This window comes from Myotis yumanensis, unplaced genomic scaffold (genome assembly GCF_028538775.1).
Source record: "Myotis yumanensis isolate MYYU_CA2020_CCGP unplaced genomic scaffold, mMyoYum1.0.hap1 SCAF_18, whole genome shotgun sequence".
NCBI classification, from domain to species: Eukaryota; Metazoa; Chordata; class Mammalia; order Chiroptera; family Vespertilionidae; genus Myotis; species Myotis yumanensis.
In genome coordinates, this window is record NW_027223769.1 from 21,700,173 (window position 1) to 21,714,959 (window position 14,787).

The 14,787-nt window shown below is 37.6% G+C and overlaps 1 protein-coding gene across 1 annotated transcript in view; it reads right to left on the minus strand.

Annotated features, from left to right (window-relative positions):
• The window catches only part of CNTNAP4 (contactin associated protein family member 4), a 239,836-nt gene that overhangs the window by 67,079 nt on the left and 157,970 nt on the right, over positions 1-14,787 (minus strand). Inside the window, exons 9-11 of the mRNA XM_070398223.1 lie at positions 13,100-13,249; positions 7,982-8,153; positions 1,324-1,430 (exon numbers count right to left, since the gene is read on the minus strand). Of these exons, the coding sequence (XP_070254324.1) occupies positions 1,324-1,430; positions 7,982-8,153; positions 13,100-13,249 (429 nt within the window). The remainder of the gene's footprint in view (positions 1-1,323; positions 1,431-7,981; positions 8,154-13,099; positions 13,250-14,787) is intronic.

Genomic DNA, 14,787 nt, shown 5'->3' on the forward strand with positions numbered 1-14,787 from the left:
TATTCCTTCCTCTCCTTCTACTCATGCTAAAGACAGTGATGGCTTCACAATAACCAGTAAACAACTTGTCATCCTGCCCCCATTTCTCAGAATGGTTATTGGCAAAAAACAAAACAAAAAACACTAAAAAAACAAACCTTCATTTAGACTATTTGCTCAAGAACCTAATAACTCAATAATTGGGTCAAATTGTGGGCCACAGATGAAAATATCTTATTTGTTTATCATCTGGCTTTTATCCTCAGAGCTGTTTGGGTTTATATTTAAATTCAGTCACTGATGCCTGGCTGGAGTGACTCAGTGGTTGAGTGTCAACCTATGAAGCAGAAGGTCACGGTTCTATTCCCGGTCAGGGCACATGCCTGGGTTGTAAGCTTGATTCCCAATAGGAGGTGTATAAAAGGCAGCTGATCAATGATTCTCTCATCGTTGATGTTTCTCTCCCTCTTTGAAATCAATAAAAATAATAATAATAATAATAATAAACTCAGTCACTGATAATAATTAAAGACAAATAATGAGTCCATCAAAATACATTCACTTGACTTTCTGTGTTGAGTTAGTTACTACCAGGGATGATGGAGGATATGAAAATTAACACAGACTGTCCCTTCACTAGCTGGGTGAGTTGGGTCGAGAATTTTGGCCTCTGGTTACAGTGAGATGTGACTTCAGGGACAGCAAGCATTCTTCATGATCTTAGATCTTAGAAAGCCTCGGTAAGGCGATGCCCAGGAACGCCCCGGCTGTAGCCCTGAGCATGACCTCTGAGCAGCCCCTTGCAGAGCCCCCAGGGCTGGAAGCCCAGGCTTCCGATCTCAACTCTGGCCGGAGTCCAAAACAGTGCCCAGTGAAGAGACCAAGACGGGTGAGGCTGGTGACTGTGAATAATGCCCTTGGGTCTCATCATATGAATCAAAAAACTGGATGACAGAATGGCATGAGTCTTACAACCCACACAAACATTTCATCAGAACAAATGCATGGCTTATGATATAGAAAAAGAGTATTGGTTGTGATCCCAGGCAGGCGTTCACATCCACACTGTGGCTCAAACTCTTTAAGATGCCTCAGGTAAGGTTATTAATCTCTCCCTGTAACCTCAGGAGTAAATTAGGGATAATAATAGTAGCCACTTACTAAGGTGGCAATCAGAATTAAATGATTTGGGACAACTAGAAATCAACTGGATGCTAAGACCTGGGTGTGTGCCTTCCAATACACGGTCGCACGTACATGGGCATATATTCACACAGCAATGAAAAGGGAGATGGAACAAGGAAATCAGAACAGAGGCAAGAAGAAGAGGTGTGTCCGGCTTACAGTTGTGGCAGGTGGCTCCTGTGTAACCCGTGTTGGCACAGTTGCAATGAAAGGTGTTCCAGGATTGGGAGCACTCCCCACCGTGTTCACAGTAGTTGGGCAAACACCTAAAAGGAGTGCAGACACAGTCACTATTTTTCACTCTGAGGTAGAGAACACTGATCACATGTCCATGGTCCTGTGAAAGGAGAATGTCGACTGTAACATGAAGAGTAAATTTAACATGACTAATGGTTACTCTGTCTGTCATTAAAGCACGTTAATCCCAGAACTCAACCTTAGGTCAATGAATTCATCAAATTTCAACCAATTCTCGGGCAGTTGTGGCTGCTTACGTTTCAACATGTCTTATTCTATCGAGCCCTTTCTCTTTGCCTAAGTAACATTATAACCAATTCAATATGTTGCCAGAAATATCAACAGCTTACATAAAATAACATTTAATCATACTGATTTACTACACTGATTATGTAAATGAAGAGAAAATGAAGAAAAGAGAGAAGGAAGTAGGAGGGAGGGACATCTTTATTCACTTGTGTCTACATTCGGGAATGTGGAAGGTATATGGTATAAACAGATTCCAAGCACTGTTCAGGGGCTCCCAGGATATTTAAATGTTCAAGAGAAAGACAGGCATACATAGAAGCATTGAACAGACTGTCAAACCACAGAGGGAAGGTGGGGGAGGGTGGGTGGGTGGGAAGAGATCAACCAAAGACCTTGTATGCATATATGCATAACCCGTGGACACAGACAAAAGGGTGGTGAAGGCCTGGGGTGGGCAGTGGGGGCGGGATGGGAGAGGTCAATGGGGAAAAAAGGGGACAGGTAATACTTTCAATGATAAAGATTTTTTTAAAAAAAGAAAAAGACAGGCGCACTCAGCATCTATCAAATACCCAGTGACTTACTGCTCGAGGCAGTTCACTTTCAATATTAGATACTAATGACATTCCTTTAATGACACCCTCTCTTTGAGAAGCTGAACCTTTAGTAGTTGATGAAAAATAAGAATCACATGAAATCAATAGTGAACAAGGCATGAGAGCGGCAGTGTCTGATCTGATCCCAGGCTTTGAAAATCTGTATAGTACCCAATAGTAAACATGTGCAATTACCAAGTAATCCATTATTTTCAATTAAACATTTTTAATTAAAAAGAAAAATATTAAAATATATATGTATATAAGTGACTTTTTCAAAGAGTTAATAAATTGTTAGGACAGAAACACTAATAAAGTTGTTTGGGCCCAAAATGCTTTTTAAGTGAAAGTAGTAGGTATATCTTTTGGCTTAGGATACAGTGAAAAAAAACTACTGAATGATACATTGTGTCCAAGGCTTTAAATGTTCTCATTCATGCCAGATTTAAAAAATAAATTAACCACAAAACCTGCCAAGAATGTATTTAGGATGGCCTTTCTGCCATCTTATTTATTAAAACTGAGGATGCAAATTTTGCTTACAGGATTTTTCCAACTTTAACTAAAAATAACATTATTGATTATTCTTGATAAAAAGTAGATGTCCAATGTATAGAAATCAAACAATTCAGGAAACACTAGAAAAGAAATATCATTTACAATCTCAATGCATAAAAATTACCACTGTAAACATACATGTTTGTGTGTATATATGCATTATTTATGTGTATGTATATTTGTGTATAATCATAACATTCATGTTATTTTACAACCTGTCTTCTAAAAATTAAAAAATATATGAGTATTTTCCCTGCCAATTAAGTTTACATATATTTTAGCATTTTTATAGATTCACGGGAATCCATTCAAAGAATATTTTGCTATGTGTTTAATACCTGAAGCATTTCAAATCAGTAACAACCCAGAAGAGGAACATTTTTGAAAATTAAAACAATAACAATCCTATCTGGTCATCAGAAGGACAAAGCAATCTATTCTTTAACAGACCTCAAACCGTATTTTAAAGGGGGGCAGACATAAGCTGCCAAGCTAAATTTCTAAAGACTGAATCTTTAATTATTGTCATGCATGTGTTATTTCTAACTTATCTGCTACAAAAAGATTCAGATCCATATTCCGTGATTGTTAGTCAGATGTGACTTTTCACATTTTTTAACTACAAAGTGAAACACTGGATTGTGGATTTTATTTCAATTCATCATATAGTAGTTCTGTTTGGCTATTAGTTGTAATCTATTGCAAATCACATTGTTTAGTGAAGTAATGTTTCTCAGTAAAAGTTCTAAACAATTGTGTTGCACACTTTTCTCTTCACCAATCATTCCAGTACAAAGTAAAACAACCCATGAACCCATTTTCTTTAGTGTTTTCCTTAGACTTTTCCATCATTACCTACCTTGATGGTGAACTTGAACAAACTATGTACATACATCAACATTCCCCAAACTGAAGTGATGTGTACAGTTTTGGTTTAACCTGATTCCCTGTCTATTCCAAAAAAATGTCAAAACACTTTGATACAATGTAAAACATGGCTAGAAATAAGGATATTGAAGTAAAAATCTATATAACATGATCACATTTAGGAAAATTGAATAGGTAGATGCCTATGGGTCCTACAATAATGGTAACCACCTGAAGTCAATGGTGGCCTTCCTCAACCAGCAGATATTCTTAAAAAGATGATGTCAAAATATACCTAATTCTTTTGTTTAATAAGTGCTTTAGGTCCAAGTGATTCAGTTAGTATTTATTCCCTAACAACTGTCACCCACTGCCCCAGCCCAGTTGGGTTTCTGCCAAGACATGGGGACATGGTAATGGGGACATGGACACAGCTCCCTCTGCAGTTCTGCCCTCTCCCCTCGATCATCCCTACCCAGATTCCCTGGGTGTAGGGCCACCTCCCCTGCATTTCCACAGCGGACAAGGGGAGGGTTTGTGGACAAGTGTGGGTGTGTTTATGTGTGAGTGTGTATAAGGAAAATGTGTGAGTATAGTAAGTGTGGGAATGATCTTATGAGTTTATAAGTGAGTGTGTAAAGATTGTGTGTGCAAGAGATAGTGTACTTGTATATGAGTGTGTGTGTGTGTGTATGGGTTAATGTGTGAGGAGGTATGTGAATGTATGTATAAGGAGCATGTGGACATAAGGGTTGTGCACGGTAGGGAGCTTTGGGATATGTGTGTGATGAGCACATGTGCGTACGTGAGCATGAGCACATATATAAATGTATGTACAGCATTATGCATAGATTTGATCCAACTTAATTACAGTAAAAAAAAGCAACATTGTTTTAATTCCTATCAAATTGTTAAATATATTTTAATGTTTCTGTTTGTTTTTCATTGCAATTTATTAAACCATTAAATTTTGCATTTATTATACATCAACTACACATTAACCACAATGCATGTTAATGTGCACGGAGACGGGTGTACGGCCTGGCAGGTAGACAGTTCAGAGGGACTTTCCCAGAACCAGAAGGCTCAGAGTTGGTCCTGGGCTCTGCCTCCCAGCCATGCCATCTTAGCCACCTCTCTGAGCATCTGAGCCCATATTTGTAAGAAATAAATACAATTAAGGACAGGTTCTAAGGGTTTTTATGAGGCTTAATTTAAATACATATTAATTAATTTAAAATTAATTTTAGAACATAGTCACTGCACAGTCTCACACATACATACACATTCATAAAGTCACTGGCATACCCAAAAGCTCCTTATATCCTTACACAAATACCCACACAATATTCACACATTAACGCATACACATGTACACACACACGCACACACGCACACAGGTCCACACCATCCATACACGCTCACACACTGTTATAAGGTCATTCCCATACACATTCCCATACCTTTATGCACACACACCTTCTTTACACAGAGACATTCACACACATACAAGTTTAAATTCAGGGAGAAGTTACGTTAAACACATATAAATTTATAAAATCATTGAGACTTAGCTGTGAATTGAATAAAATACTCACAGATATATATAATACTCTTTCAAGTAATTGTAGATGCATTTATGATAAATGAATACATATTAATATAGACAATTACTGGAATAGGAATAGCTTTTTTATCCTGCATTTTGTTTTTTATTGTGTGTGTATGTGAAGGTAATTATGTAAAAATTTGTATAACAATGAATGGCTGGCAATGAGGATATGAATGATTTTATTGACTTCATTACACCTTGTATTTTACAATTAAAAAATAATCATGTCTTGCATTCATTGTTTCCAAACATTTATTCTTATTTCTCATCTCGACCGCTCCTTAGAGATAGTTAAAGACTTAGAATCTAGATGCCTATTTGAAAGATTCTGGAAAATATTTCTGACACTTTGCCAAATTACCTTTCTTTCTCCTGTATTCCTTTCCAGTTTCTCCCTTTCCTATTTCAATAAAACTTCTAAAATAATAAATAAATAAATAGTAATTCATGCTAAGTGCTTAGCATAGAGCTAGTATACAGATTTATTTTTAAAAGACTCTACTTAATAATGCTTTGGAAGCTATGTCAATAGGTATAGCATGTAAGACCAAAATAAATTACTAGAATCAGCCCTCTGTATCTAACAGTTCTGCATCTGTGGATTCAACCAACAGGGATGGAAAATATTCAGGCGGGGAAGTTACTTTGCTGCTGACATGTACTAGGTAGGTAGTTAGGCCTACAATGGTTGCATCTGTATTGACCATGTACAGACTTTCTTTCTTGTCATCATACCCTAAATTATACAATATACCAGCTATTTTACATAGCATTTACATAGTATTAGCTATTATAAGTAATGCAGAGATGATTTAAAGCATAGGGGAGAATCGCATAGGTTATATATAAACACCATGCCATTGTATGTAAGGAACTTGAGTATCCGCAGATTTTGTACCTGCAGAGGTAATGGAACCAATCCTCCCATGGATACTAAAGGATGGTTATATATATATTTCTTATGAGTATAAGAGAATGATACATTTGGGAATGTAAAAGGTATACAAATGTAAAAGTTACTTTTATTTTTGCTATTTTTCTAAGATTGCTAGGGTTCCCCTGACCCTAAAGTATTTCTCAAAAAAAAAAAAGCGTAGTCAAGACCTCTGCATAGTTTGCTATTTCTGAAGCCCTTTTAGGGTGTGATATTGGAAGCATATAGTCTCCAATTGTACTCTGTTTCTGAGTCTGACCTCCAGAAAGCAGGCAGCTGGGGTTCAGGTGTAAATGGCAGGTCCGGAGCCACCACCCAGGAGAAGCATGGATCTGCTTATACCCAAAGAACTGTCTGCAGTCTGAGCCAGTCAACAGGACTATCATTCATGGGTGAGCGACCAAACCTCCCCCTGGTCCCTGATGGCTGTTACCCATTAGAGGCGGGGGCTCCCTGACTGTGGGTGAACCCCACCTCCAGGGAGCAGATCCAGGGAGCCTTGCTGTATGTCCTCCTCAAAATTGGGATTAAGGGTCCAGAGCTGATGTGGTTGTGACCATGCAAAAGCTCACTGTCATTTAAGCCCCAAGTCAAGCCATTGAGGTTCATTGTGTAAATTCTCCCTTTACATATCACCTTTCATTATTGAAAGACTTTTTACCTACAAACTGGGTTAAATAACTAAATGTGTATTCATGGAAAAGAAATGGTACCCTTCTACTGCATTGTTAAATAAGATTAAAATTCTTTTTATAGACATAACAATATGTATAGTGTTCAAAACAGGACCCATAGACATTGGTAGACTAAATTGTCTGTCAGATAGAAATAGATAAGTGTTTGTGTTGATAAAATGTTTCGTACAAATAAAAAGTTATTTTTAAAATTCAGAATTTACTCAAAATTTATACTATACCCTACTACAGGACAGGGGCTAAGTTTCTCACATGGTTTAATTCTTTTAAATCTGTAATGGTCGTAACATTCCATTGAACTCAATAACTAGAGTTAGCAGCCTTACTATTAAAGCATGACTGAAAAGATTCTTTGGGTAAGGTTGGACATGCCTAAAGATACTTGAAAATTATTAACTATCAGTCATCATTCAAAAGTTGCTTGTCCTCTGCAATTAACTCCAAAATCTTGCACCACCATGCCCTGTACTGGAGTCCTACTGAAACTACTGGGTTAGCCTTATACTTTGATCTACACTACAGCTCCAGACTCTCCCATGGGGCAGGTTCCTTCTCAGATTCCCTGCAGATAAGACAGTAGTGGTTTTTTGAAGGTACATGAGGAGCATAGCAACCACTTCCATTTCTGTGCCTGTGAAAACACTCCTCAGCTATCAGGGAGCAAGAGGCAGGTTGATAACTGACCAAACAGGTCTCCGATTTCTTGGTACGATCAAAGTAATTGTTAGGGTGTCCTGAGCTATTGAGTTTAATGATATATTTTTATACATTTGTAGCCACCTAAAATTATAGCAGCATCAACATTATCTTTTGTGAACTGGTAGCATGTGTCCTTATAAACAACATGGTCACATGTTTTCTATCTAAATTTTACCATTGCAAATATGAAGTATAAAACTAAAAGTTTATTTTTTTCTTATTTCTAAAGTGAACATAATAATCTATTTCCCATGGAAAAGATGATGGTGAAAAAGAGGAAAGAACAAAATGTTTGTGTTCTATATAAATTTTAATCTGCCACCAAACATTTGACAATGGACAGATAAGAATAGGAGTGAGATGGTCTGACCTGTCTGTGATTCCACAGGAGTCTATCTGAAGGTCACTGAAGTTCCCCAGGGTCCCCTGCTGAACTGAAATCAGATCTACCACTTTGTTGCTGATAGAAATGCGTCTCATGCATCCCTGAAATCCACCAAGGGGATTTTTACATTTGGATCCAAAGCTGTTGTCCGGACAACCTGATAGAAACAAAACCAAGTAAAACGAGATACACCAAAATGAGTAAAAATTCAGTGTCATAGAATACTTCATTAAAAAATAAAACAGGCAATTGATTATTTTATTAAAAGAGGGAGAAAAGCCCATTGCAGTTATCACTAGTTTGATCTCACTTACAAATTTCAATTCATACAATGTATTTATCTTTATTAGCATAGGATTCATAGGAAATTACTACTGTTATAATAATTATGTGCAAGAATACTGACTTGATTCAAATTTTAAAATTATGCATGTATTAGCTCCAGAACCCGTTAGTCAGCAGTATTAAATTGTATATAATTTAAAGCCTGGAACTTAGCCTTTTGGAACACAAAAAGAGTAGAAAGGATAAAAATGTGCACTGTAGAAAGAAAAGATAAATACATCAATAACAGTGAAATACCTTTGCATTTAAAGCTACCTATTTGGAAAAGAAGTTATATTAACTTAAAATAAAATACCAAATAAAATAATTAAATGCTTTATTTTAATATGCATACAAGAGCCAAATATACATGCATTTTAATAAATCATAACGGCTTAATGTCAAAACCATTTCACAATTGGATTTTATTTATTCTTTGCCTCATAAAAGAATGTTCTTTTATATTGACTTTTTCTAATATTTATCTAAGACCTGTTACTAATTATTTAAATAATAAAGAACTATAATATTGACCATTATTGTCTGGAATTTAATAATGTTCTAAGTGTTTGTCTACCCAAGTGAAATAAATAATTTTATGGAGTATGAACACATATATTATACTTATGCATCTTTCATTAATCTTTCTTTGCCGTTATGGTTGTCAACCACTGTTATAATTTCAAAGAATAAGAAATGAATCAGCAACTTCCTAATTCGGTACAATCCAAGCTAGCTTTCTACCTGGGAATTTACAGTATCATTAAATACTGTGACTGAGGATACTTACCCTTAATGCTTTGTTTTCCTAACAAAATGCATTTATATGGCAATTCAAGGCCAGATTCATATTCAAAACTGTTATCAGACACATTGAAATGCTGTATTTTAACCAATGGAGACAGTGAAGTTTCAAATTTAATTGATCAAGAAAAGGTAATGAAAGCTCTTTGAATATCAATTTATAGTGCATAGCACTATATTTGCAGTGTTTAAATTACCTCTGTGGTGTAGGATATGGATACCGTATCTCTATATGTTTTCTCAATGACTTATTAAGCAATTAAGGATGTTAAAATAAAAACGGAGAGGATAATAGTTCAATAATATTTGGGGCAACCACAATATGCCAGGAATATAAACAGCTCTGCTAATCTCCTTTTCTCCAGGTGGTGTTTCTTGACACATTTCAAACTATTTCAGGATAAAATAAATTACGCAAGATGCCTGTAGGAAACAAAACTAAGAAAACTTGCAGTCACAAGGGAAGGTCATGGAACTTTACAGAAAGCACACCCTCTTATCACAAGGCCTTTTATAGTCCTAGCCACCGTGTTTAATAGCAAGAGATGCTAAGAACAAAGAAAGGTTCAAGGCAGGTTCGTCTCATTATTCTGTAATAACAGGTATCACAAGTTCATGTAACGCAACAGCAGAGAGAAGTGTAGCACTGAACCCGTCTGAAACGAAAGTTCTAATCTATGAAGATTTCTGGGGAATACTTAATGCTGAGTTAATGGATGGATCCATTAGTAGAGGCAGTCAGCATGTGAAAGCACCTCGGAGGGTGACAGATAAATTATCACTGAATGTCACTGTGCCAGAGTGAGATGTCAGGTTTGACTTCCTGGTGATGCAGCCAGTTCAGTGGGTGGATAACGTTTGATCTACACAAGCAGGAATGTGTGAATTCTGCACGCAGTTTGGTATCTCTAGCTTGTGCCATACAGTGGATTAGTCAATAGCACAAAGATTGCATAGGGGAATATACAGAAATTAATCTGGAGAACCCAGATTAAAAATTGATCATTTATAAATGATAAAAGCTGGCTACGATGCAGCCTGACTTTTTGAAAAACACGCATTTATTTGAGGGGGGAATAGAAAAGAGCAAAAAAATGACAGGCAGACAGTGGAGTTTGGCGTGGTGTACATCGAGTGCTGCAAGTTCAGGAGCCACCCCCTCTCTCACAGTGACAGTGGCTCCGAGACCGACAGAGAATGGAGATGCACCCAGGCTCCCCGAGCAGACTGCTCCTCCGCAGTGGGGTGCTGCAGCCAGGTTGACCATTTGCTGATAAGAGAATTGTAAGCTTGCCATTGAATTTAAAGACAAGCAAGGGAGTACTGATGGGAAGTGTGTCAGAACATGGGATATTTATTTACTTGAAGATAAACTGGCTGAAGAATTAACTACTTAAGAAAAACCTTCTACCTATGGAAGACAGCCTAGTGATAAAGGGGACTCTCATCTACACAGACCAGAAGGTTTTCTGGGTGAACATCTCTCACAGTTTGCCCTGGGGGTGTTCCCAGGACTCAGCTTTCAGGGCTAAACCTGGGGAGGTCTGGTCACCCCATTGCCAGTACCATCAAGCAATCAGGGCCCTGTGCCTGTCCTGCACTTTCGGGGACCTCGTGTAGCCTTCATCCGACCATGCTTCTGCTCATGGCCCCATGAGGCCTCACCAAGTAAGGTGATGTGCCTACTCAGACCCTTCTCCCCACTGTCCAGTCCACATCCAGAATTCCCATCCCCAAAGCCCTAAGCGGGCTCCCAGAGGAATGGACCGCCTCTAGCAAGTCCTGGAGGCACCAAGCTGGGAGGAGGAGGCTGGCAGCAGAAGCCCTCGCTCCCAGCCCTGGAAATGTTGGGGAGCCCTGGAGTTGGCAGGGGGTGTATTTAGTGACTAGAACTTCATGCCAGGATCAAACATATTCTGGTACTGAAGAAAACAGATTGAGAAGATGACTGAGTAAACAGAGATACCTAAGTAAACTTAAGACTGGTGATCTTTTTAAAGTGCCGAAGTTAGAATTTTACTATGGAAGCTTCCACAGTGCATTCTTCAAAAAGTTAGAAACATCTTAATAGATGTCAAATCATAAAGATCAGAAGGGAAAGAATAACCCCAAATTCAAGACATGAAGGGATATGATCCTGGAAGGACAAATGGGTGTTGGTGATATTATCTTCCTTAAGCTGGAAAATGCATGTGTAAATGTGTATTTTCAAAAAAAAAAAAAAAATCATCAGGAGCCTTTAAATTGTATATACTATGTAAGATGTGAACAACAGAGGAAACTGGGTGTGGGCATATGGGAAGTCCCTGTACATCTTTGCAACTTTTCAGTAAATCTAAAACTATTCACAAATTCAAAGTTTATTTAATTATAATGGTGTATATCATATACATCACACCAAAAGCAATCTGAGCACACATGGGATCTATTTCACTATAAAATATTATGGGTATGAATAAAAACAATAGAAACTTTCTACAAAAAAATAGGTAGGCATTGTTAAATCTGAACATGGACATAAAATACTTTAAGAATGATGATTCCATTTTCATGATTTACACTTTCATCCAGCCTATTACTTTTATCTCTTTTTTTTTTTTGCAACATTTGATAATATGCTTGTTCTTTTTCTCCTTATCTCTGTTAGTGCTTCTAAATCTTTTTCTTTGAAGTAAAAGCTCTTGGTTAAGTTGGTGTTATGTATTTTACCATCTCTTAAAGGAATATGTTCCTATGGATTACCTGACAATCATCATATATTCCATCAGGTTTTATGAACAACTTGGTTCAGAAATATATAGATCTTATTAAAGGAAGAAATTATATCTTTTAAGATTGTTGGCAGTATGCTGCCTTTCACAATAATAGATTATGTAGGGGTTTTGTTTGTTCTTAATATCAGACGAATGAGTCATGCTTACTGTCAATTTTCAGAATGGAATTTGTATTTTATCTATATATAATAAATATATATTATCCATCAAATTCAAGAATGATTCTAGACAGAAGTAACAATTAAAATTTAAAATAACAACAAGAAAAAAAAACACCTCAAGTCACGTTAGAAATAAGCCTAATAGTTTTACAACTTTATCTTTCTAAAGGAAAATAACATTTTATTTTAATTTTCAGTGCTAAAGATGCATTTCCATTTCCAAGCTTTCCTTTCCAAGTTTTTAGTTGAATCAAACATCCACTGGATAAGTAAATGCTTCATTTGTTCTCTGAGAGAGATGGCCTGGCGTTGAAGGCTAATGCTCAAATTTCACCAAATGTATCAGTTATTGCATTATTACTTAGCATTGAGAAGAGGTTTTTATAACTAATTAAGTTAGATTATTTTGTCCATTGGCATAACATTGCCCTTCCATACTGGGCAGTAGAAAAGCAATAAGGATGCTCTGAAGATGCTAAGAGGAACAATCAGGAAAATACTTCAGAAAAAAGACATATAAGAAAATATAACAAAGCTTGAAAATAAGAACTGAAGCCCAGCCAGCATGGTTCAAGTGGCTGAATCAGGAGGTCCCGGGTTCGATTCCGGTCAAGGACACATGCCTGGGTTGCACGCTCAATCCCCAGTTGGGGGTGTGCAAGAAGCAGTGGCTCAAATGATTCTCTCTCATCATAATTGATGTTTCTATCTCTCTCTCCCCCCTCCCTTCCTCTCTGAAATCAATAAAAATACATTATTTTTAAAAAAAAACTTAAAAGAAAGAAAATAAGAACTGAAGAAGATGGCCCAATTTCAATCAATCTCATTGTAGAAACTGTAAATATAAGTAAGTTCACCTCAAAGGAAATTTTTAGGTCATAGTTTGTCATCTTGATCCACTCAACATTTCCATGTTCAAAGAAAATGAGACATTATTCCATAGCATTGACATGAGGTGAAACAAGATGACATCACCAAGACAAGGGGCTAGTAACTGAAAATATGGTTCAACTGCCCAGGAGCCCAACCTCTTCTCTTACCTCCAAAATAATAGGTGCCACCTGAATAAACCTGCTCAGGCCCCAGAGATGCAGCAGCAGAGGCCACCTGGCCATCCACCACCACACTCAGGTGATTCCTCCTGGCAGATATGGAGATGGAATGCCACTGTCCATCATTTAGTCCAACACCTAGGAGAGATAAAATCAGTTAAAAGAGTTATGTCTCAACAGTGAACAATATAAACAGTTGGTGAGGAACAGTAGGAAGAGTTGGTGAGAAACAGCAATATACACATCACTCGATCAAGTACAACTCACATCCTATATAATAAAAGCCTAATATGCAAATCGACTGAACTGCTGAAAGACCAGTGGAATGACAGGTTGCTACGACACACACTGACCACCAGGGGGCAGATGCTCAATGCAAGAGCTGTCCCCAGCCCACAGGCCCCAGGCCAGCCAAGGCGGGTGCCAGTGGGGGCCCCCCAATCGCCCTGCCAGTCACCCCATAGAGGGAGGCAACTGGCAGCGGTGGTGGGGGCCAGGGCCAGCAAGCTGGTGGCACCAGGCCGGCCAAGACTGGTGTCAGTGGGCCCCACCCCCCATCACCCCACCGGTCACCCCAGAGATCGGCCCTGATCGCTGGCCAGGCCTAGAGACCCTACCCATGCATGAATTTCGTGTATTGGGCCTCTAGTCTATTACTAAAAGGAAACAGAAAGGAAAAGGAGGCAAGTGGGAAATAGCACCCTCTATGGGGGAAATGTGCATTATTACCTTCCTTTCTTAGGGCCTCAATAGAGAAAACAACATTTCCATATTTGGACAATCCTAATGGTTAAAATCTTTCAATTATCTGGCATGGACCAATTTTCAGTTTCCATCATGTAATTCAGCTTTAATAGGGAGGGGTTTTGGAAGATCCCAGATATTTTTGAAAATTCGAGGTTATACCCAATAAAATAATTTATCTGCTTTTTAACACTTTTTACCTATTATGATAGTATATAGAATATTTAGCAAAATGTATTAATTAATTTATTAATCTAATCATTACAAAATATTTGAAGAAACTATAATGAATATTGAAAATTTACTAGTATAATGAAAAGTTAAAAAATCAAACAGTATGCAAAACCATATTTACACAGTTGAGCCTCATATTTTGCAGATTCCACCTTTGCTGTTTCACCCACTTGCTGTGATTTATGTATAATCCCGAAATCAACACTCAGGGCACTTTTGGAGGCATTCACAGAAGGACAGAGCAGAGACTGATGCACGTGTTCACCGCTGAAGTCAGAAAGGTTGGCTTCTAGTTTCAGCTCTCTGACATAAATATGTCTTCTCACATTTTTATGCTTTTGTTGATGATCTTAATGTTTAAAAGACCCCGAGCCAAGTGATGAAATGCTATCCAGTGTTCCTAAGTACACGAAGGCTATGATGTACTTTCACATCATATGTGTGCTACATAAGCTTCATTCAGGCATAAGTTACCTTGCTGTTGGCTATTTGTTCAATGTTAATGAATCAATAAGGTGTCTTTACACAGAATCCCACATAAAAATGATAATGTATGATGGGTTAACAAAAATGTTGTGACCAGAGGCCCTGGGGGCAATGGTTCAGTGTTTGCTAATCTGGTTTCATATCAACTTCATAGGACATAACTATTGGGAATGAGACTCAACTCTCTATATACCATGATAATTATAGTTCTA